This window comes from Gracilinanus agilis, chromosome 2 (genome assembly GCF_016433145.1).
Source record: "Gracilinanus agilis isolate LMUSP501 chromosome 2, AgileGrace, whole genome shotgun sequence".
Lineage (NCBI taxonomy): Eukaryota > Metazoa > Chordata > Mammalia > Didelphimorphia > Didelphidae > Gracilinanus > Gracilinanus agilis.
This window is the reverse complement of record NC_058131.1, coordinates 650,565,342-650,589,556: the sequence shown is the minus strand read 5'-3', so window position 1 is coordinate 650,589,556 and position 24,215 is coordinate 650,565,342. Positions and strand designations below refer to the sequence as shown.

The 24,215-nt window shown below is 38.9% G+C and overlaps 1 protein-coding gene across 1 annotated transcript in view; it reads right to left on the bottom strand.

Moving 5' to 3' along the window:
- The window catches only part of ENTPD7 (ectonucleoside triphosphate diphosphohydrolase 7), a 45,791-nt gene extending 24,278 nt beyond the window's left edge, over positions 1-21,513 (bottom strand). The window contains exons 1-7 of the mRNA XM_044660216.1: positions 21,298-21,513; positions 21,050-21,196; positions 20,560-20,910; positions 18,213-18,253; positions 17,889-18,098; positions 4,292-4,497; positions 3,102-3,252 (exon numbers count right to left, since the gene is read on the bottom strand). Coding sequence (XP_044516151.1) covers positions 3,102-3,252; positions 4,292-4,497; positions 17,889-18,098; positions 18,213-18,253; positions 20,560-20,910; positions 21,050-21,196; positions 21,298-21,513 — 1,322 coding nt within the window. The remainder of the gene's footprint in view (positions 1-3,101; positions 3,253-4,291; positions 4,498-17,888; positions 18,099-18,212; positions 18,254-20,559; positions 20,911-21,049; positions 21,197-21,297) is intronic.
- Positions 21,514-24,215: the final 2,702 nt, after the last annotated feature.

Here is a 24,215-nt window from a genome sequence, read left to right as displayed (position 1 = left end):
AACTTTGGGGTGCAGTTGATTGAACTATGGGGAGTTGAAATTGAGTTGTATGTATTGTTTTAATTGTACACTGTTATGCCAGTGGGGGACTGCCCCCCAAATTGGTTTTTTGTCAATGCGGCTAATTTTAACCATTTGTTCATCTATTTCTTTTATCCCCAAATTCCTGAAAAATTTAGAAGTTGTTTATTTTTACAGGTCCAGCGAAGAAAAAAGGACTAACCTTTTTTTTTGCCGGACCTCACGGGGAATTGTAAAAGTGAAATTTGGGAAATGCCATCTAAAAGTGTATATATTTCTATGGACATGGGAAAATGTATCAAACTACATTTCCCATGATCCAATGTGGTCCAACTGGTTTCCGTTTCCGGGTTTTTGGGCGTGGGGAGGCCTATGTCTTGACGCAGGGAAGAGTTTATAATCTCCTGGGTTAGGAGGGAGCTCTCTCTTGGCTAGCAGACTCGAGACAGGAAACAGGAGACAGTAATGGCGAGGGCGGCAGTTTTGAATGCTTATAAGCGCGTGGTCTAATTATCTATCAGCATAGCTTTAATTAAAATACTAATTTATATTATTATATCAGCCTTTATCATTTTTAATATTAACACTATTAAGTGTCTAAGGCCAGATTTGTCAGTGGTCTTCCTGGCTCTAGGCCTAGTCCTCTATCTACTGCTTCAGTGAGCTGTCAAAGGAGATTACTGACTTTTCTGTTTTTCTCACCCTGCACATTCCCATGGGTCACCCTCATATTTTACTGTTTCCTCATCTCCACCTACAGAAATCTTTTTCTTCCTTCAAGGCCCTGCATAAATGTTATCTCCTCCAAAACAACCTTACCAGTCTTCCTGACCCTATTCCATGTCCACAGCCAGAACATGATCTCCTCGCATTTTTCTAGAGCACTGTGGATTACTCCTTTCCCAGTTAGAATCAGGGGTATGTGTTGTCTTAGTCTGCCTCCTGATGGCAAGGGCTACATTTTTTTTTTCATTTCTTTATCTGCAGCAGGTAGCACAGTTCCTTGTAGTTAGTAGGGGCTTAAGATACCTTTAATACACTGCATTGGTTGGTTTTACTTTGGCAAAAAGAAGGGTCCGGTAAGGGAAATGTCCAGAATGACTGAGGTAAAAACTAAAGACATTTATAAACCTTTTTAAAAAGAGAAATGCCTTTGGGGCAGCTAGGTGGTTCAGTGGATTGAGAGCCAGGCCTAGAAACGGAAGGTTCTGGGTTCAAATCTGGCCTCAGATTCTTCATAGCTGTGTGAGCCTGTGCAAGTCACTTAACTCCCATTGCCTAGCCCTTACTAATCTTCTGCCTTGGTATTGATTCTAAAATGGAAGATAAAGGTTTAAAAAAGAGAGAGATGATTTTTTAAAAAATGAGAGAGGGACTGTTTAAGGTTACCTTGAAAAAACACAAAATAAACCAAAAAAAACTTGTGTTTAGCAAACCCAAAATTAGCAGCAGAGGGAGCAACATTTCAGTATCAACTCAGACACTATCACAGTTCTAAATAAAATAACAAAGTTCTTTGCTAAATTCCTCACCCTGCCCAAAGACCCCCAAATTGTTCTGTTCTCTCTTGCTGCTCTTCTCTCACTCTTTTATCTTTTAGGTCCAAAAAATGATAGTCAAACCCCACCCCAAGTGCTCCAAACTGCAAAATCACCCCCTATTCTTCCTCCAGCCCAATCCAAATTCCCAATCACTGACCACTCCTTTCCAGGCTCCTTTACTGGATTTTCTCCACCTTCTGACTACATATAGGTATCCTTCAGGGTTCTGTCCTGGGCCTTCTCTTCTTCCTCTATATTCCTCTACTTGGTGATCTCATCAGCCCCCAGGAATTGAATTACTGTCTCAATGATTAAGATTTTCAAATCTACCTTTCCTGCCCCAGTGTCTCTGCTGACTTCCAATCTCACATCTTCAACTGCCTTTAGATATCTTGAACTTTATGTCCAGTAGTCATCTTAAACTCAACATGTCCAAAACAGAACTCGTTTTCTTTCCCCAAAAAATATTCCTCACTTCCTAACTCCCTTATTTCTATAGAAGACAACACCATCCTTCCAGTCCCTCAGGTCCTCATTATTTCTCATATCCAAGCCAGTGCCAAGAGCTCCTAATCTCATCTTTGTTACATCTCTCAAATATGGTCCCTCCTCACCCTGGTGCAGGCACTCATCACTTCCTGCTTGATGACTGCAATAGCCTTCTGATGGATGTGCCTGCCTCAAGTGTCTCCTCACTCCAAACCATCCTCCATCCTCCAGACCTTCAGCCCCCAAACTAATTTTCCTAAAGAGAAAGTCTAACCATGTCACCGCCCCCAACAACTCTATAAACTCCAGTGGCTCCTTATTGCCTTGAGGATCAAATACAAAATGCTCTGTTTGGCATTCAAAGTCCTTTATAATCTAGTTCTCTCCTAGCTTTCTAGCTTCCTTATCCCTTACTCCCCAGTACACCCTCTTTAATCCAGGGACGCTGGTCACCTGGCTGTTCCAAGAAGAAAACACTCCTTTATCTAGGCTCTAGGCATTTCTCTGGCTGTCCCCCATGCTGGGAATATGTCCTCCCTTCTCATCTCTGCCTACTGGCTTTCCTGGCTTCCTTTGAGTTTCAACTAAAATTCCATCTCTTCCAGGTTTTTCCCAACCCCTCTTAATTCTAGTGCCTTCCCTCTTCTTTATATAGTTTACTTTGTATATACTTGTTTTCATGTTATCTTCCCCTTTAGACTGTGAGCAATTTAAGGGCAGGGACTGTGTTTTGCCTCTTTTTGCATCCTCAGGCTTAGCACAGTGCTTGGCACATAGTAGACACTTATTAAATGTTATAGCTGACAGAATGCCTTACTAAGTTATAAATGACCAATTAGCATTCCCAGGGAGTATTTGCATCTCAAAAGGAGAGCAGAGAAACCAAAGGAATCTCCAATTAGTGCCATGAGAGAGAAGTTATCTTTAAGCAAAAGGCCTTCCAGGGGCTCCAGGCCTACTCCAGGCAAGTAAGATCAACTTCCTTTTGCACCTCAGCTAAAGGACTCAATTACATAGATCTCCATTTTATTTAAATTCTCTGCCTCTCACCTCTCTGGAAGAAGTCTCATGCCTGCTGTGCATAGGATATACAGGGGTGTCTCTTTGTGTTTCTTCACAGGCACATGAGCAGCAGCAAAACTCAAGAGAGGGCGAAGGTAATCACTGGCATGTTCTGGAGTTTCTGCCATTGCAGAAATCCCTAAACAAAAATGAAAACAATTTGTAAAGGTTGAACACACAGTTTAAAAACAATATTACCACCTCAGTCCCAAAGAATTGCAGAATCCTTCAAACTTCTCTATGTCTATGAAGGGTATCATTAGCTCCCGACTATTCTACTTTTGGCCTTGGGATCAACTGTTCTTTCCTCTCCCCCATCCCCCACATTCAATCATCCAACAAGTCTTGTCAATTCTTTCTTCATGGCACCTCTCCTATCTATTTTTTTCTCTCTACTTCTTTCCACTCCGCTTTTTAGGACCTCATTACATTTTCCCTGGACTATTATGAACAGCCTCGTAACTGGGCTCCCTGCTTCCAATCTTTCCTCTACCCAATGCGATGTCCACACAGCTGCCAACATACTATCTCTCAGGTATGCATCTGAAACATTCAGTAGTTCCTTTTTGGCTCTGAGATAAACTGCAAATTCTTCATCCTGGAATTTAAGGCTCTCACAAATGATTCCCACCTACCTTCCTAGTCCTTATCTCACACTGATTCCTTACAAACACTTTGTATATCTGCCAAACTAGACCACTAGTTCTTCAAATTCAACATTTCTGATGTGCATTTGCACAAACCAACCACATGCCTGGGAAATTCTCCTTCATATCCACCTGTAAAAATTTTTATCATTCTTCAAAGATCAGCTAAGACACATCGTTCTTGAAGCCTCCCTTGATCTTACCAGCTGTTAATATTCTCACTCTCTTCAAATTACTTTGTATTTATTATCTATAAATATGTTTTATCTTCCTAGTAGAACAGCAAGTTCCTTGATGGTAGGGATACTTAAGCGACAGTTATGCTTTGTAAGCAGTAAGTTATTAATAAAAAATTTGCTGACATGACTTTATTTGAAACATGAATTTTTGAGGACCTAGTAAGAGAGACTTCCTGCCTTCCCCATAGAGCAGTTATGAGAAGAAAAGATGGATACCTTCCTTCTTTTCCCTACACAATTCTACTTAATCTAGATATTTATCACCATAACAAGAAAATAGCCCAATTAGTACCCGGTTTGATTTTTTTAACCACTGGTTGGCTGTTACGATCTCTCATCTGTTTGATATCAAGTAAATCATGTGGATTCCCATTATGACGTGGCCAGAAATAAACAAAAATCCTGGAGCCACTGCTGCCACAGTCTACAACAAGGCCATAATTCAGAGTTAAGTCTTCAGTATTTGTAGCTTCTAGTTCTCCTACTCGAGCTAAATACCTGAGAAAAGGGAGAGAGAGAATTAGTTGACAGTCTGGCATACAGCAAAGTTATAAACACAGGACCATAGAAAGCATGAGCTAAATCTCCACACATTTGATAAGCAAGGCAAACAAGTATTCTAGTTCCATAACTATGCTGATGACTATACTAACTTATGTGAATATAGTCAGAATACTTTACTAAGTCTGCTTCTTTAGTAGCATTTAATCACTTTCAATAATTCCTACCACTTTTAAGGATATTTTCCACTAACTTCTATGAATTGATGTAGAGTAAAGAACATACAATGACAACATTATAAAAAAAAACTCTGAAAGACTGTACTATACTGTTAAATGCAAAGACAAACTACAATTCCAGAGGACCAAGAATGAAGCATGTTACCCACCTCCTGACAAAGAGGCAAAAGATTTAAAATGCAGAATGAAACATATGTTTTTAGACATAGCCAATGTGGGAATTTGTTTTGCTGGGTTATGCATATTTGTTTTGAGTGTTCTGTTTCTCCTTTTTTTAATTATTCAATGGGAGAAAATAGAAAATAAGTGCTTGTTTAAAAAATACAATCAACTTTTTAAAATAATGTATTTTTATTTCAATATTGTTCATTCTTGTGAATCATAAAAATATTTTTATTTATAATTTATTTATGTAGTGTTATTTATACTCATGTTTATTTATGTATTTATTATGTATTGTATATTTGTGTGTTATTATTTGTGTACTTATAATTGTATAAAATGAAAACACCAAAACAAAGATCCAAATAAACAAGTGAAAAGTTATATGCTTTTCTGACTCCAACAGTTCTTTTTCTGAAGGTGGACAGTATTCTTTGTCATAAGTCCTTCAGAATTGTCGTGGATCATACAATCAACTTTTTTCCCCCCTTGGAGAAAATTTTTACTTTATTATTATTTTTTAGTTTTAAAAAATTTTTATTTTAAAATATTTTTCCATGTTTACATGATTCATTTTCTTTCTTTCCCCTCTTCCCTTCCCCCTCCCCGAGTCGACAAGCAATTCCACTGGGTTGTACAAATCTTATCACTTGATACCTATTTCCATATTATTCATTTTTGCCATAGAGTGATCTTTTAAAGCCTAAATCTCAAATCACATACCCATATATACATGTGATAAGTGGTGTCATATGTTTTGCTTTTGTATTTCTACTTCCATAGTTCTTTCTCTAAATGTGGTTAGCCTTCTTTCCCTTAAGTCTTTCAGGAGTGTCCTGGCTTGTTTAGTCGCATTGCTACTAGTAGCAAAGACCATTACATTGGACAATCAACTTTTAAAAAAGGAAAATCAGGGGGCAGCTGGGTGGTTCACTGGATTAAGAGTCAGGCCTAGAGACAGGAGGTCCTAGGTTCAAACCCGGCCTCAGATACTTCCTAGCTGTGTGACTCTGGGCACGTCACTTAACCCCCATTGCCTAGCTCTTACCGCTCTTCTGCCTTAAAACCAATACAGAGTATTGATTCAAAGCAGAAGGTAAGGGGTTAAAAAAAAAAAAAAAAAGAAGACCCACTCACTTGCATTGCATTTTGGTGAAGCACCAAAGTTGACTGTTGTAGCAATCTTTTTCACTCTACCCAACAGAATACATAGTAATCTCTAGTTAACATCACACTTAAACTGGGATTTTCTGACATTCTTGGGGAAATATGGGTAAGGTATATCCTGAGAAATATGATCAAGAGCTCAAAGGTGATTCTCATTTGACCTGGTCAGAATTTAGACAGCAATCCTCTCCTCTAAAAACAGTTTTGAGAGTTCAATAAAAACCAGAAAACCTATGCTACAGCTTCCATAAACTATATCACCATTACTCTGAGGCAATATCATCATTGAAGCTATTGCTTCAGTTAATAGTTCAGTTTTTTCAGAATCTGAGTCAAAAAATCATAAATAGAATGTTGGAGGGGATGTGGCAAAATTGGTGCATTGCTGGTGGAGTTGTGAACTGATCCAACCATTCTGGATGGCAATTTGGAATTATGCCCAAAGAGCGCTTTAAAAGACTACCTGCCCTTCGATCCAGCCATAGCATTACTGGGTTCATACCCCAAAGAGATCATGGATAAACAGACCTGTACAAAAATATTTATAGCCATGCTTCTTGTGGTGGCAAAAAACTGGAAAGCGAGGGTACGCCCTTCTATTGGGGAATGGCTGAACAAATTGTGGTATATGCTGGTGATGGAATACTATTGTGCTCAAAGGAATAATGAACTGGAGGAATTCCATGTGAACTGGAAAGACCTCCAGGAATAGATGCAGAGTGAAAGGAGCAGATCCAGGAGAACATTACACAGAGACTGATACATTGTGGTAAAATCGAATGTAATGGACTTCTATACTGGCAGCAATGCAATGACCCAGGACAATTCTGAGGGTTTTATGAAAAGAATGCTACCCACATTCAGAGGAAGAACTGCAGGAGAGGAAACACAGAAGAAAAACAACCGCTTGAACACATGGGTTGATGCAGACATGGTTGGGGATGTAGACCTGAAACGACCACACCAATGCAATTATCAATAATATGGAAATAGGTCTTGATTGATCACACATGTTATAACCAGTGGAAATGTGTGTTAGATATGGGGAGGAGGTGAAGGGGAATGTAAAAGCAAGAATCATGTAACCATGGAAATTTTTTATTAAAAAAATGAAATATTTAAATCTTAAAAAAAATCATAAATACAAGGCAGCTAGGTGGCACCGTGGATAGAACACCAGACCTGGAGTCAAAGAGGACATTTCCTCTCTGTATGACCCTAGGCAAGTCACTTAACCCCATTTGCCTAGCCTTTGCCCTTCTGTCATAGAGTTGTTACTAGGACAGAAGGCAAGCATTTAAAAGAAAACTATAAGCATTTCTAATTCTTATTCAAAGGTTTCTTTATCACAATTGGACAGCTCTCACCATAAAGCGGTGGCTCAGTTGAAGGATAAGGAGTTTTCACATCAATGTATCTGCCTCCTAATATGGTAAAAAAGCTAGCATTTCTAATAAAGTCAAGTCTAGAAAACAAATAATTTATTAATCTTTTTGCAAACCTCTGAGCAGCCTTCAAGACTGACAAGAAAATATAATTAGGGGGCAGCTGAGTAGCTCAGTGGATTGAGAGCCAGGCCTAGAGACGGGAGGTCCTAGGTTCAAATCCGGCCTCAGAACACTTCCCAGCTGTGTGACCCTGGGCAAGTCACTTGACCCCCATTGCCTACCCTTACCACTCTTCCACCTATAAGTCAATACACAGAAGTTAAGGGTTTAAAAATTTAAAAAAAAAAAAAAGAAAGAAAGAAGGAAATATAATTAGTATGATTTCCTTAATTTGTTACTAAGCCGTGAACCAGTATTATGTAGGATGAAATTCTAGTCCCAACTCTACCATGGCTTTTTTTTCTGGCTTTAAACAAGTTTTGCTAAGGTTCACTGCCCAATGGGTAAAACACCTTCCTTTTTCCTGCTTGCATAGTAGTATTTCCCATAAAGTCTGGAAGAAATATTATCAAGTAAGCAAGATTAAGCCTACACACTTCTTCCCAATTCAATGTGCTCCTTAATTATTATATACAAATTTTATTTAAAAATACATCAAATCCCCAAATCTTCACTATTATCTTCAATTAATATCATAATATTGAAGAATTTTCTCCCCCAAATCCACCCCTCTTTCTAACTTCCTTTTTTCTGCTGAGGACAATGCTATCTTTCTAGTCATGCAAGTTTGCAACTTCAGAATCAAACTTCCTTCCTTTTTTTCTTTTTTTTAAAGCATAACCTTAATCATCAATGAATACAAACATGTCAATATATAAAGAACAAAGGAGTGTATTGCAGTGATAAAATGGTTTTTTACACCATGCCCTTCTGTCCTATAGCAAAGAAATGGAAACAAAATAGATGTCAATCAATTGGGCAATAGTTTGTAGCAGGCCAGGACACTGATGGAACTGGGGAGGTGAGCATTAATCCTAATATTCCCCAAACTAGCTGGCACTATTGGAAACAAGTGATACAGATGGGGTTAACTTTGGCCTCAGATAGACTGATCTAGGATTCAGCTGCAAGTCCTTTGAACAAGAAGAATATAAAAGCACTTTTTAGAGCTTTGGCAGGTAGCTCCTGAGATGGGGGAGGGAGGCTCCCTCCTGGTAGCTTTTATTTGCTTTTAGTTTCATAAACTACATTTACCTGGGGATAGGGGAATATTATGTTTTTAGGAGAAGGACTGAACCCCTGGGTTCTGAATGACTTTGCACCTGATGTCTGGGTAAACTGTGAAACGAGAATGTAATGAAATATTACTGAGGCATAAAAAAGTGATGAGCATGACAGATTCAGAGTAATGTGGAAAGACTGGTATCTGATGAGGTCTGAAACAAGCAAAAAAACCAGGAGAACAATTTATTTGATAACCACAATCATCAAATGAACAAAAGCAATTTCCAAAGTGATCATAGCAATGAATAAACATGACTGACAGTAAAACATACTCCCTTCTTTTTGGCAGAGAGGGGATGGACAAGTGAGCAAAAAAGATCATGAATTCTAGACATCTATCACTCCTCCCATCCCATATCCAATAATTGCCAAAGGTTCGTCAATTCTACTTCTGCAATATCTCTTTGAGGCAGTTCCACTGTATAAGACAAACTTTTTATTTGGCATTTAAAGACCTTCACAAACTGGCCTACCCACCTTTGCAAATATATTACACATTATTTCCCTTGACACACTCTATGTACCAGTCAAACTAGTTCACTTAGTGTTCTTTGAACATGACCCAAAATCCATCTTCCCCTCCACACCTCTCTCTTCTTTCCATTCACTCCCAGAATTCCTAGTTCCCTTCCAAACTCAGTTCAAGAACCACATCAGACTTTTCCTACTCTCTTACTTTCCACTCCTGAACCACTGAAATTACTTTTATTGACCTTGTAGATGCTTTGAATTTACTTTTATTCATATATGTTGTTTTCCTTAATAGAAAAATCAAGATCCTCCACAGTAGACTTATTTTTTTTCTTTGTAGCCTCAGCAACTCTCCTGGTAATAAGCACACAAAAGGTGCTTAATAAATGTGTGGTGCTTAGTATAATCATGAACAGCACATACCAGGTGGATTTGTTCTAGCCCAGTGATGGGCAAACTTTTTAAAGAGGGGGCCAAAGGAAAGGAAATGCTCATCTGTCAGTCTGTTTCTAAGGCAACTCTTTCGAAAGTTCATCGTATTGTATCCTACTCATTGTATTTGTCAGATTAGGAATAATGTTGCATGGCTGGATAGAACATTTCAGAACATTTCAGGAGGCCGCATCTGGCCCGCTGCCGTAGTTTGCCCATCACTGCTATAGACCATACAATTCTATGATGGCAAATGCTATAACACTAAAATATATTCTTACCATTTGCATACTGCCCCCCCTCCTGCTTTTTTGCCTCTTTGTGGGCTGTCTTTCCTCATTTTAGGTCATAAACTCTGTGAGGAAAGAGGTTGGCTTTTCCCTCTTTTTGTATCCATAGCACTTAGCACAGTGCCTGGCATACAGTAAGCCCTTTAATAAACGTTTACTGACTGATTCAGGATTCAGAATAATCTAGCCTGTTATTTTTTTGTTTCAGATATCAAATCTCAGAGTTCAATGGCAGTCAGAACAAACTTTCTCCCAAAATTAGTAACTATTAACTAAAAACAAACAAAATATTTTCTTTAAAATCCTGAAATAAAAAAGGCCAAGCAAAAACAGAAATAAAGGAATCTTTCCTATTCTACTGTAAATGACAATTTTTAATAAGACATATATCTGTGTGAGTTGTGTAATTTAGAATACAATAAAGAAAAAAAGGGAGAAAAGATAGAGGAAATTATTTCATAGTATCCATTAATTTAAAATTGGTTCATGGGAATGAGACAGATGGCAAAAACCTGTTTGCACTGAAAAATCTGATATTCTTCAAGGTCCTCAGGACTCCATTTTATCAGAGATTTTCCAATCCCACTATAACTCTGAGCTCAAACCCCACTGATAGGCTCCAGAGAGTTCATACATAAGATAAAGGCCAAGAAGGACTTTGGGGCCAAGTTTTTCACTCACTTTGTTGCCAATAAAGAACTACCCAATAAAAATAAAAAGGAGTTTCTATCCCCAAGGCCAAAGTGATTGGTGGTTCTCTATCAAAGCCCCCATTTTAAGTCTTCCACCACCTAACAGTGACCCTCAGGATCCATCGTTTTCACAAATCTGTCTTCTTCCTCTGCATATCCCCCTGAACTTGGGAGCCTGTCCCCTTCTCCACAACCCTACTGCTACCCCACCTCTTCTAGCACAGTATCGTCTTCTCTCTCCTCCATGCTGTGATGAGGGGAATGACCTTCCTCACTTTTTCCCTCTCTACCTTCTTACATTTGCACTAGTGCAACAGCATCCAAGGAATTGTTAAGTCTTTTCTGAGGGCTAGACTCTTTGGTCATGGTTTGGTGAAACCTATGGACCCCTTCTAATAATGTTTTAAAATGCATTAGATGAAAATATAGAGGAGTATAAAAGTAACTTAAGTACATTGAAATGCAGTTGTCAATGTATTTTAAAAATCAAGTTCATGGGCCCCAGATTAAGATGTCCTGATCTAAGAAGCCCTTTTCTCTCCCCCTCTTCAATCTACCTTACCTATAAGCACCAATCAAAACCATTTCATTAAATATCAGATCTATCACTCTTTCAAGCAACTCTCTCCTAGGACCATAGGACTTAGAACTGGAATAAGTCTTAGGAGTCATTTAGTTCAAACCCTTCTTTAGTATCTGAGAAAATTAAAGTTCCAAGAAGTTAATAAAGTTGCCCAAGCTCCATACACATCTTAAAATACCACTGGGATTTGAAAGGTGGTCTTTCAATCCTCCCCATTACACAACTGTCTTCTTTTGCTAGTTTGTCATTCAAAATACAAGTAGGTCTTTTTCAATATTTACCTGTCTCTGTGAAGGAGGGGGATCTAGCAGTACCAGATCTTAAACTGTACTATAAAGCAGTGGTCATCAAAACAATATATGGAACTGGTTAAGAGACAGAAGGGAAGATCAGTGGATAGACTTGGGGTAAATCACCTCAGCAAGACAGTCTATGATAAAACCAAAGATCCCAGCTTTTGGGACAAAAATCCGCTATTTGACAAAAACTGCTGGAAAAATTGAAAAACAGTATGGGAGAGATTAGGTCTAGATCAACATCTCACACCCTACACCAAGATAAATTCAGAATGAGTGAATGACTTGAATATAAAGAAGGAAACTTTAAGTAAATTAGGTGAACACAGAATAGTATACCTGTAAGATCTTTTGGATTTCAAGACCAAGCAAGAGTTAGAAAAAAATTACAAAATGTAAAATAATTTTGATTACACTAAATTAAAAAGGGTTTGTACAAACAAAACCAATGCAACCAAAATTAGAAGGGAAGCAACAAATTGGGAAAAAATCTTTGTAAAAAAAATCTCTGACAAAGGTTTAATTACACAAAAATATAAGGAGCTAAATCAATTGTACAAAAAGTCAAGTCATTCCCCAATTGGTAAATGGGCAAGGGATATGAATAAGCAATTTTCAGATAAAGAAATTAAAACTATCAATAAGCACATAAAAAAGTGTTCTAAATCTCTTATAATTAGAGAAATGTAAATGCAAATCAAAACAACTCTGAGGTGCCACCTCACACCTAGCAGATTGGCTAACATGACAGCAAAGGAAAGTAATGAATGCTGGAGGGGATGTGGCAAAATTGGGACATTAATGCATTGTCGGTGGAATTGTGAATTGATCCAACGATTCTGGATGGCCATTTGGAACTATGCCCAAAGGACTTTAAAAGACTGCCTGCCCTTTGCTCTAGCCATACCACTGCTGGGCTTATACCCCAAAGAGATAATAAGGAAAAAGATTTATACAAAAATATTGATAATCATGCTTTTTGTGGAAGCAAAAAATTTGAAAATGAGGGGATGCCCTTCAATTGGGGAATGGCTGAACAAATTGTGGTATCTGCTGGTGATGGAATACTATTGTGCTAAAAGGAATAATAAACTGGAGGAATTCCATGTGAACTGGAAAGACCTCCAGGAACTGATGCAGAGTGAAAGGAGCGATCCAGGAGAACATTGTACACAGAGATGGATACACTGTGGCACAATCGAATGGGATGGACTTCTCTACTAGCAGCAATGCAATGATCCAGGACAATTCTGAGGGACTTATGAGAAAGAACATTATCCACATTCAGAGGAAGAACTGTGGGAGGAGAAACACAGAAGAAAAACAACTCTTTGACCACATGGGTCAATGGGAATATGATTGGGGATATTGACTCTGAACAATCACCCTAGTGCAATTATCAATAATATGGAAATAGGTCTTGATCAATGGCACATGTAAAACCCAGGGAATTGTGCATTGGTTATGGGAGGGGAGTGGGAGGAAGGGAGGGAAAGAATATGAATCATGCAACCATGGAAAATTTTTCTTCATCAGTTAAATAAAATTTAAAAAAATTTACCTGTCTCTGACATTAGTTAGTAGACTCCAGGAGCCCCAATCAGTCCTTAAATGAAATATTTTTTTGTATCCTCCCATTTTAATAGGGCATTCTGTTCACAATAGATACCCTACATATGGTTCCTAATTGAAGGAGGGATTTGACCATAGGATCCATTGAAAAAGGTCCTGGTTTGATGATGGCTTCCTTAAATCTACCCAAAGTCTGTCTCATTCAAGGAAAGTTTCCTTAATTTTCCTTACTGACTTCAGGTTATCTTTGGTAGATCCAAGCTAAACAAGCAATTTAATGTTCTCATTAGATGCCAACTTTGCTTAGCAAAAAATTTTTTAATTCTTCTAATTATACATTGGCAAGGCAAGAAAATAAATTAAAACTCTTTCATCGATACTCCACAGATCAGTCTCCATTCCTGCCTTATACACAGTTAGTACTCAACATCCCTTCTAGTCATATTGAATTATCAAAGTTCTGACTTCCTGCATTGCATACAAACAATCATCCACAGAATACAAAAAAAAAATCACCAGTATAGTAATAGCATCTTTGATCCCTGTTTCATACACTAGAATGTAGCTGACTTCTTTATGCTTACCAGCAATCTCACTCTGCCTTCTGTTTTTTTGTTTTTTTTTTGGGGGGGGGGGATCTCCAGGCCCAGAACAGACTTTATCATATGTGGTTTTGTGATACAGGCATCAGTGCTAGTTATTAGCACTAAGTACTTCTGCTGATACTGCACTAAGCCAATTTCTAAAGTGAAATGAGATCCTAGAAGGGAAATGTAACAAAGCTTTAGGATCCCTCAAGTCCCTAAAGAAAAACAGTCTTGAATTTTCCTTAAAAGACATTGATTGCTACAGTCTGAAAAGCATAATTTCTCTCTATACAGCTGAGTCAATGAAAAGAAGTTGCCCACACATATATCACCATACTTGGAATTGGAAGACAATGGCTTTTTAGTACCATTATCCTGAAAACATAACAGGATTAAACTAAGCCATTACCTAGTAAACAAAATGAACAGCAATTACACCCCTTTGGGGACTCAAACAGAAGTCAATGATTGTATAAAACTCAATTAAAATGGCAACTTGTCAACATGTGGCAACCAGCTCCTACCTATTTGCCTCTTGGTGAATGTCCTGTCACTCTTAGAAAAGCTCAGCCTCTCAGTATCCAGAGATAATCACCCTGTAGTTAAAGGTATGATGTACATTTACTGTCTAACCCTGGTGAGGTGGTCACTTAATCCCCATAGGACTCAAGTTTCTTCATGTGTCTAATAGAGAAAACAACTAAATAAAAGCTGGCATGAATAAAAGCAAAAAGCTGGCTGTGCTTTAAAGTTTGCAAAGCATTTCACAAAGATAGCCTCATTTGAACCTTACAACAACTCTGTGAAGTAAGGATTGCAGGTATTATCATTCCCAATTTAAAGATGAGGAAAAGGAAGTTCAGAGACTTGTCCATGATTACAAAGCTAGGAAGTGTAAGAAGTAGGATTTGAACTCAAATATTCCTGATTCCAAATTCAACACTTTATGTATGTATGTATGTATGTATGTATGTATGTATGTATGTATGTATCTATCTATCTATCTATCTATCTATCTATCTATCTATCTACTATCTACTATGGCACTGACCATTAGAGGTACCACCTACCTCCCAGAGTTGCTGCAGGGATCAACTGAAATAATGTGCTCTATAAAGGTAAATAAATAAAAACAAAGCTGTGGTAAAAAGGCAAGACCATAGGACTTAGAGTCAGAAGTCTAGACTTTGCCACTTGATTCATGTGACTAGGGCCAACCACTTCCTCTCTCTGGGACTCATGTTCTCAGACAAGGGGATTGTACTAGATGCTCTAAGGTCTCTTTTAGCTCTGATCTTCAATGGTTCTATATAGACACTTGCTCTTGACTTAGAACTTTAATTTGAGCCCAGAAAAGCACCTTTTAAGATTAGAGGTTACCTCCAATAAGATTTATTTTATCATGTGAGAAAACTGTGTTTATTGCCAATAGGAGAAATTTAGTTTGCTACTAGGGCACAGAATAGATTCTGTTTCTGCCAACCAAAAGGTCCCTACTAGCTTAGGGTCTCTGGGTTTTCAATTAAATTCAATAAATGTTTACTAATAATAATTCATATTAACACACTTAATATTAGTATGCTAAATGTTTGATAAGAATAAAGCACTAAAAGAAATCTAAAGCTAAGTTTGAGGTCAATTCAAAGACAAATAAGATACTAGTACCTGTTCTCAAGAATCTTATTCTTCACTAAGTAGATAAATGATCAATATATAAGTATATACAATACAAAACAGACTATATTAAGTCCATATAAACAAATATATATCTATGACAGATACAAGAAAGTAAAGTTCTTTTCTAACCAGGGGAATTAGAGGCTTCATGAAAAGAGAAAAGATAGGACTTCAAGAGGTGGGAATAGAGGGAAAGAGAAATCAGGGAGCACTTCAAATGTGGGGACCAAAGAAGATGTGAAAAGACAGGGCATTTTCATGGCACAATGAATGATCTAATCTGATAGAGAACAGAGAATATAAATAAGAGATTTTAGGAGGTAAGGCCACAAAATCAGGCTACTGCTATGTAAGGCTACCTTATGGAGGGCTTTGGATACCAAGCTAAGGAAATGAAAGTTTATTCACTAGGGAAGACAGAAGCCACTGAAGCAGACTCACTCATATATCTTAAACTAATCTAGCAACAGTATCTAGATAAGATTATATCAGAGAAAGAAACTGGAAACAGGCACATTCCTTCAGAAGCTATTGCAACAGTCTAGGTGTAAGATAAAGATTTGCACAAGAGGGCTAACCAGTAGGAATGTAAAAGGAGAGGGTAGATATGAGATGCCAAAAAAGTAGAATCATTAGAACCTATGGAAGACAAGGAATAAGACATCCAACTATAACCTGAAGTTTTAAGAATGAGAAACTGTTATAATGTTGCCCAGCTTACTCCTCCTATACTGTTGGAGGAACTGTGAATTGATCCGACCATTTTGGAGAGCAATCTGGAATTTTTCCCAAAGAATTATAAAATCGTGTATACCTTCTGACCCAGCTATACCACTGTTGAGTCTGTTTCCCAAGAAGACCCAGGGAAAGAAAAAGAACTTATATATTCCAAAATCATGACAGTAAGCTCTCTATGTGATAACAAAGAACTGGAAATGAAGGGGATGTTCGTCAATTGAGGAATGGCTGAGCAAGTTGTGGCATATGACTGTGATGGAATACTACTGCTCCATAAGAAATGATGAACAGGTTAGTTAAGGGGAAAAAAAACACTTGGGAAGACTTACATGAAATAATGAAAAGCGAAACAAGTAGAATTAAGACAATATTTTATATATATCTGTATATACATATACATATAGCTGAATAACTTGTAAATATCTACCTCTAGATAAAGAACTAATAAACAGAAACATAAAAGATATAATGCGTGTGTGTGTGTGTGTGTGTGTGTGTGTGTGTGTGTGTCTCAAGCGATGCCTTCTCTAAGTGCCCCCCGGGAGGGGGGGAGGGAAGGGGAGATAACCTGGGATTTTAATGTAACCAACAAACATATTAATTAATAAAATGAAATTGTTAAAAATTAAAAAAAATTTTAGTTTTAAAAATAAATGGTGCCTAGGGCTTACAAGAATCTCTCATTTCAATTTCATTCTTGAAATTCAGTCCTGTCTCTTGATCAAAAGAATGTTTCTTTTCCAGTTGCATTCTAAAGAGAATCCATATTCTAACTAAGCACTAACAGTTTCTAGTTGACACTCACACCTGGGACTCCCTCTCCAGACTTCTCAACTGTCACCTTCCTCCTTCCTTCTTCCCTCCCCATCAAATCCCTGGTCTTCAGTTCACCTGTATGTCAAGTAAGCTCCTCAAGGGCAAGGACTGTCTTGCTTGCTTGCATTTGTACTCCCAGTACTTAGCACAGTGTTTGACACACAGCAAGTGTTTAATAAAATGAATTCTCTGTATAGCTAAAGGAAGTTTTGAGTATCATCATACCAATAGCCTCATAACATGACAAAGCAGTGCTTCTACTCATAAAGAAATCTTCCTTCTTTGGGGAAAAATATGAAGCTACTGGGAAAGGAACATCATTAGAAATTTTTTATTTAACTATAAAAGAGAAAAATGTGTTGTGGCCAACGTAACTGGTGGGGATGAGGATCTCCATGTAGAAGGAAGGAAGGAAGGAGAAAGAAGGAATAAAGGGTGAGAGGGAGTATTTCTGTAATGTTATAAAGCATTTAACATGTTTTTTGTCATTTAATTCTAGAAACAATCCATTGTTCTCTCTATCTCTCTATCTTGCAGGTAAGTAAACTAAGCCTGAATATTATGCTCAGTATCATACACCTAAAAGCTATCTGAGACAGGACTCAAACTTAGGTCTTCCGGACTTCAAATCCAGGACTCTATTCACTCACTACTCTACCTGGCTGTACCTTCAAGGTCATCTGTGAAGACTATATAATAAAATTATAATGAACAATAAAATAATGCATTCTTTGCAAAAAAAATTGATTATGGTATTTCCTGATCTTTTTCTATGGGAGAAAAATAGTGTAAGCAATTCTGAAATTCAACCTCTTACCGAGAAAATTATTTTTAATATCTGTGTGATAAATTGTGCAAAATTTTACATTTTTTTTAAAGGAATCCCTAAAAAAGGTCAAGGGCATCACAAATTAAATGGCTTAATAATCCATTTCCTCTTAAAACGTTAACCTGAATGACAAAGCTTACATTGATTTAATAAAGGCTGACTCACCTTTCATACTGTCTGTCTTGAGGTGAGGTAGAGCCCCAGTGTCGAAAGTCCACTACAACCATAAGTAGAAGAAGACAGGATATGATGAGAAGTCCCAGAAAAGCGACCCGCTGACGTGCAAATGGACTCACTGTAGGCACAGTAAAATACCAGGAGGCCGGGCAGAGATATGAAAAACTAATCCTAAAATAAAACAACCCATTAGTAAAGCTAAAAAAATTCTTATCATTCACAGAGGCCAATGGAAAATGGTAAGTCACTACAGCATGATCAAAGTCCTTGCTACATATCAACAAACTGCCATCTTATAAGATCTAGATGTACTGTACTAGCATTGCAAAGTCTGCATGGACCACCTGGTATATCTGAAGTATAATTTAAGGAATGGAACTTAAGGAATCAAAACTGTGAGATTAACTAGAAGATCATTTATCTCCCCAAACAATCTCACAAAATGGAATTACAGAATTATAGCCATTAAATATTTCTACTTTCCAGAAAGTCTCAAAAAGATTCTTTTTTTTTTTTAAACCTTTATCTTCTGTCTTAAAATCAATACTATGAATTGGTTCCAAGGCAGAAGAGTGGTAAGGGCTAGGCAAGTGACTTGCACAGGATCACAGAGCTAGGAAGTATCTGTGGTTGAATTCAAACCCAGGACCTCATGTATCTGGGCCTGGCTCTCAATCCACTGAGCCACCTAGCTGCCCCCAAAAAGATTCTTCACTCAGATTTTAACTTTCTTACTTAACTCAACAGAAGAGGTTTGGGAATTCTAAAGACAATTTTTCCAGGCAGAATTCAATATGGTAATAAAAATTATGATAATAACTAACATTTATATAGTGTTTTAAGGTTTACAAAGCTCTAATTAACCCTCAGGTTAACAAATATTGAAATATTACATCTATCTACTTTACAAAGCAGAAAATTATAGTAAGAAAAAGTAGTGAACTTAAAATTTTCCTGCCTATAAGAATGGGAGAGGCAGTGTACTATGGTGGATAGTTAGCCTGGGGATGGGGGGGTGTCAGGTTTCAAATGGACATATACTCACTGTGAGATCCTGGGCAAGTCACTTAACAACCTAAGGACTCGAGATAACCCTCTATACAATCAGTAGCAAGAGTAGGTGTCTACCTGCATTTGGTAAAAGGGGTTTCCTCACCAGTCACCATACTACACCAACTAAACCACAGGAGCACAAAAAGAATTTAAGTGATTTGGGATCTCCTGGTATCCATATAATACATCATTCTTATATAATTAAATAACAAATGTGTCATAATTAATTTACAGAGCCCCAGATGACTGCCTACTACCTAAACTTTCAAAATATTCTGAAAGCACACAGATTTGTCCAATTAGTAGATTTCTCATATTCAACAATTCAAACATCCCCTATTTCATTCTAGACAGTGAAAAAATACAAAGATAAAGCATGGCTCCTGCTATCATGGAAGAAGCTCATGTTTTAATAAGAAAAATTAGACAGGTAACATAAAAGAATGCTATAAGGTCCTCAAGGATGTGCCAAACAAAAGTTCTGAGAAAGCACCAGAGGAAGAGATCACTTGGCTGGGGAAACCTGGGAACCCATGAAAGATGTTGTAACTAAACAGTTCTTAGGAGTATGTATGATCTTGGTGGGGAGGGGTGCATAATAAGGAAGGGAAGATATAGTGGAGGGGGTTTACAGAACTTAATTGGAAGATATAGTTTTGAAATAGGACAGTAATCAAAGGCCAGGAGATGGACGTGTACTGGCCATGCAAACTTAAAAGCTAATTGTTTGGAATTTGGAGAGGAGTCCAGAAAGGGGTCTGTACTAAGGCTAAAAGCTGGGGCTGACACTAAAAGAGGACCTTGAATGCCAAGCTAAGGAGTGTGGCCTTTATTCACTGGGGATGTGTTGGGGGGACCCACTCAAGGACGGCACTGGAGTGCTCCAGCACACACACCAATACAAAATCAGACACATACACCCTCAAACACTCTCATGTAGTCACAGAGATAAACACATACACTATCTCTTAAACACTGATACATAATATACCATTGCAAATACACATATATAATCTAGAACACACTCTCTCACAATCCCACACTAGATCCACATAGCCTCACACATGTCATCTCAAATACACTCACACTGACACATATACTTTATTTATTTATTTAGTTGTTCGTAAGCTCTAACCTTCCGTCTTAGAATCAATTCTGTGTATTGGTTCTAAGGCAGAAGAGTGGTTAGAGCTAGGCAATGGAGGTCATGTGACATGCCCAGAATCACACAGCCAGGAAGTGTCTGAGATCGAATTTGAACCCAGGACCTCCCGTCTCTGGGCCTGGCTCTCAATCCACTGAGCTACCCAACTGCCACGGAATATACTCCCATAGACACAGTCACACACTATCTCACACACTGAGACACAATCACACAATCTCACACTCGGTCTACACATACATCCACACATTATCTGTCACACAATATACACACTCACTGGCTCACAGAGACACAATCACACCCAGTCATATTATCTCACACTCAGCTATCTAAAAACACAGATACACTCACACACAATCCCACAAGCACGCACACACACACTCGCGAGCGCCAACCTGGCCATGGGCTCCCTCAGGGCGGGGCGGGGGGCTCAGCCCCTGTCACCTCCTTTTCCTTTTTCCCTGACAAGGAGGTTTCCTCGTCCCGGGCATCTCCGTCTGCGCCAGCCTGGAAAGGGGACGGTTTGTGAAAGGGTCCGGTCGTAGAGCTCCGCTGGCCCAGCCCGGCCCCGGCAGCCCCTGCTCCAGCTCCTCGGGGGAACTGCTTTGTCGCTTCCCCGGGTCTGGGGGACCGACCCGTAGACGACCCTTCCTTGCTGTCTGCCTCCCCCGCCGCCTCAAGAGGCTTGCTCTCCCGCAGGCCGCTATAAACCCCCGAAGGTCCGCAGAGCGGCCCGAACGCCGACTCAGCGGTCGGAGATAGCTCCCGGCCTCGCCAAACCGCTTCTCTCAGACTCTCGGCCGGAAGGAGGGCCAGACCGGCAGCGGCGCCACGTCCCCAAGGAAACGGTCAGGAGCCAATAAGACCAGGCCTCTCCCCCTCTAGGGTTGGCCCTCGCTGAACAGAACCAGGAATAAATAGCACGGAGCCAAACCGCAGGAGATCGGCCTCTCCAGCCCACCCCTGGGCCGCGACCGCAGCCAGTCAAGAAGGGTTTGATGATGGCCGAGCGGGTGGGCGGTAGCAAGGGCGGGTCTCCGTGATTAAAACTCAGGCCGCTCCAGCCGCCGCCGCCTCCTCCCTACCGTTATCACCCAGCAACTGGGAACCCTGTCTTCTAGGCGTAGACGGTTGTCCTTGAAGCTTCTCTCTCCCTCCCCTCTCCGCTCCAGACCCTTTAACCTCATTTCTTGCTGTCACTGATCCCAGCTCCCCTAGGAGGCCCCCAGCGGGGCCCTGCCTCCTCATGGCCCCCTGAATGCCTTTCTCCAAAGTCTCGGTGCGCATGGTGGTTTTCCTTATGGGACCCCTGGGCAGCTTCCAGGCGGCTCCCCGAGAAGCTGAGAGCACAAGCAAATGGGGGTCTTCTTCAGAATGATATTGCGGAGCCTCCAGCATCCTCCAGCAGACTTTAGGTCTGGAGTGAAGATGCCGTTTTATTTTTTATTTTATTTTGAATATTTTCCCAGTTACATGTTTCATGTTCTTTCCCTCTCCTCCATGCTTCACCCACCCCCCCGTAACCGATGCACAATTCCACTGGGTTGTTACATGTATCATTAAGACCTAATTCCATATTATTGATAATTGGACTAGAGTTTAGCGTCTACATCCCCAGTGTTCAAACAGTAGTTTGAAGATGCTGTTTTAAAAGACTGTTTAATGTGCAGAACTTGATTTCCTGTTCAATGGCAAGTTAGAAAGTATAGTATTCAATGCAAAGGTGATAAGAGAATACGCTCCCTTAATCTTGTGATAATTGCTTAATAAATGCCTGGTTTATCTGTCCAAACCCCAAACCTTCCCATTATAATTTCCTTCATCATTTTAAAAACCAGAGATGTCTTTGTTCGTTTGATGTAGATTGTATAGACTGGCTATATCCTTCAGGCATTTATTGAAAGGTTAGAAGATGTTCTGATTTCTCCAATCAACAGGGCCAAAAAATTGGTTGAATCTGTTTTCCTTTCATCTACTGTGCTGAGCAGAAAAGGCTATTAACCAGATTTAGTTGTTTTCATCTTATATTGTATAACACATGTTGTAACACATTATAGAAGTGCTCTTTTCAAAACCTTTTACTGAAGACACACCTATCTATGGCTGTAGCTGCAATTTTCTTAGAATGTTCCTGACTCTCCCTATCCCTAGGTAAAAGCATCTTCATTTTAGCAATAAGTAGTGTGCATTCCTCACCCTCATCTTTACTAGGAGGAAGTGAGACAACAAAACTAAAAAAATCACAGTGTGTTGGGAGGACTATTAGCAAGGGCAGGGAACTTATGTTAGCTCGTCTATTCTTGTTGCTTTGAATGTACTTCTGAACAGAGGCTACCCTTCCCTCTGTTAATTTTCTACTCATCTTATAGCTTTGCTTTGTATATACATGTTGTCTTCCCCATGAAACTATAAGGTCCTTGAAGGTCTTGTCTTTTTTGTGTCTATCTCCAGGGTTTAGGACTCACTATTCTAACTCATATTACTGTCTTCTTTCTTCCACCTCCTATACTACCTGCTCATATGCTATCTTGTGTGTTATCTTCCCAAAGAGACTATAAGTTTCTTGAAGTAATAGGAAACTCTCAAAGATTAAATTCTGAAGACCCAAAAAGAAATCATTTCTATGAGAGGGGAAAAAGACATTTTTCTCAACTGTCTCATATGAGTACAAAGAGAATTCATCAACTTTAAAAATTATGTTCAGAAGATATGAACAAGAGCAAATATTGAAGGATGAATACAAAATCTTAAAGGTATTGCTCTGTAAAACTAGAAGGATAAAACTCAAGATGAACCAAGGCTAGCCAGAATAGTTAAGGACATCAATAAGGATTTTGCTTTTGCTTTTTACAATTTTGAGGAAGAAGGTCAGAGAAGGAATAGGGCCACTGCTCAGGGTGGGAGAATCAACATTACTGATAGAGAAAAGGCAGAACTGCTTAACTATTAGTTCTCTTGGTCATGGATTTGAATTGAAGGGCAGGTCAAAAAACATGTGCCAAGAGAAATATTTTGTAATATACTCAATATATGTAAGGACATAGTAACCAGCTTAGATGAACTACACCTTTGGGATTGAAAATTAAAAAAACAAACTGCCAAATGTAACTGGTGAACCAGTCAATAGAAATGGTAGTCATATGATAACTCTGCCCATGGCCAAATTATATCTAGGGTGCTATGTTCAATTCCTGGGATTGTTCTTTAGTACAATGACAAGATGGGAAGCTTCTAGAGGAGTGCAATCAGAATGGTGAAGGTCAGCATGTCCATTATAATTGAGAATGGGTTGAAAGATCAAGGGATGTTTTAACCAGAAGTGAAGACTGCTGAAAAGGACAATATGGAGGGAAAGGCATGCTGACTGGTAGTAGTCTTCAAGTTCTTTAAAGGCTGTTAGTTTTAAAAGGAATTAGATTTAATGTTGGGTCATAGAAGACAAAACAATGGATACAAATTGTAGAGGCTAATTTAGGCTTCAATCAGCAAGTATTTGAATATCTATTGAACACCAGGCAATGTTTGAGGTGCAGATTATATAGGCCTGATCTTAACCAGAACTATAACAAAAATGAGATGGGCAGCCTAGGATAGGGCTGAGGAGTGGGGTCAGTTTAGCAAGTTCTCCCTCTACAGAAGTCTTCAAGGAGAGGTTAGATTACTATTATTGGTTGTGGAGTAGCTTGGGTCACTCTAGAAGGTGTCTGACGTCAAATTTGAATCCAGAACCCCCCATCTCTATTCATGGCTCTCTATCCTCTGAGGCCCCCCTACACAGAAACAAACACACACACATGTATTACAAATTAATTGCAAAATTATAAAATGGGGAAGAACTGGTTTAACAGTAGATCATGTGAAAAAAAATCTGGCAGTTTTAATTAACCACATTCTCACAATATGAACTAACTTACCCAAAAGTTAATGCAATCTTAGATGCAATACAAGTGAGGAGTCTCTTCTCCTTTCCTTCACAGAACTTCTTGAAATTGTAGTTTGGACTTGATGTATCATCCAACAAATATTAATCTACTAAAAGCAAGTCACTATGCTAGGGCAGGAGATACAAAAAGGACAGCCCCTGCCTTCAGAATTTACAA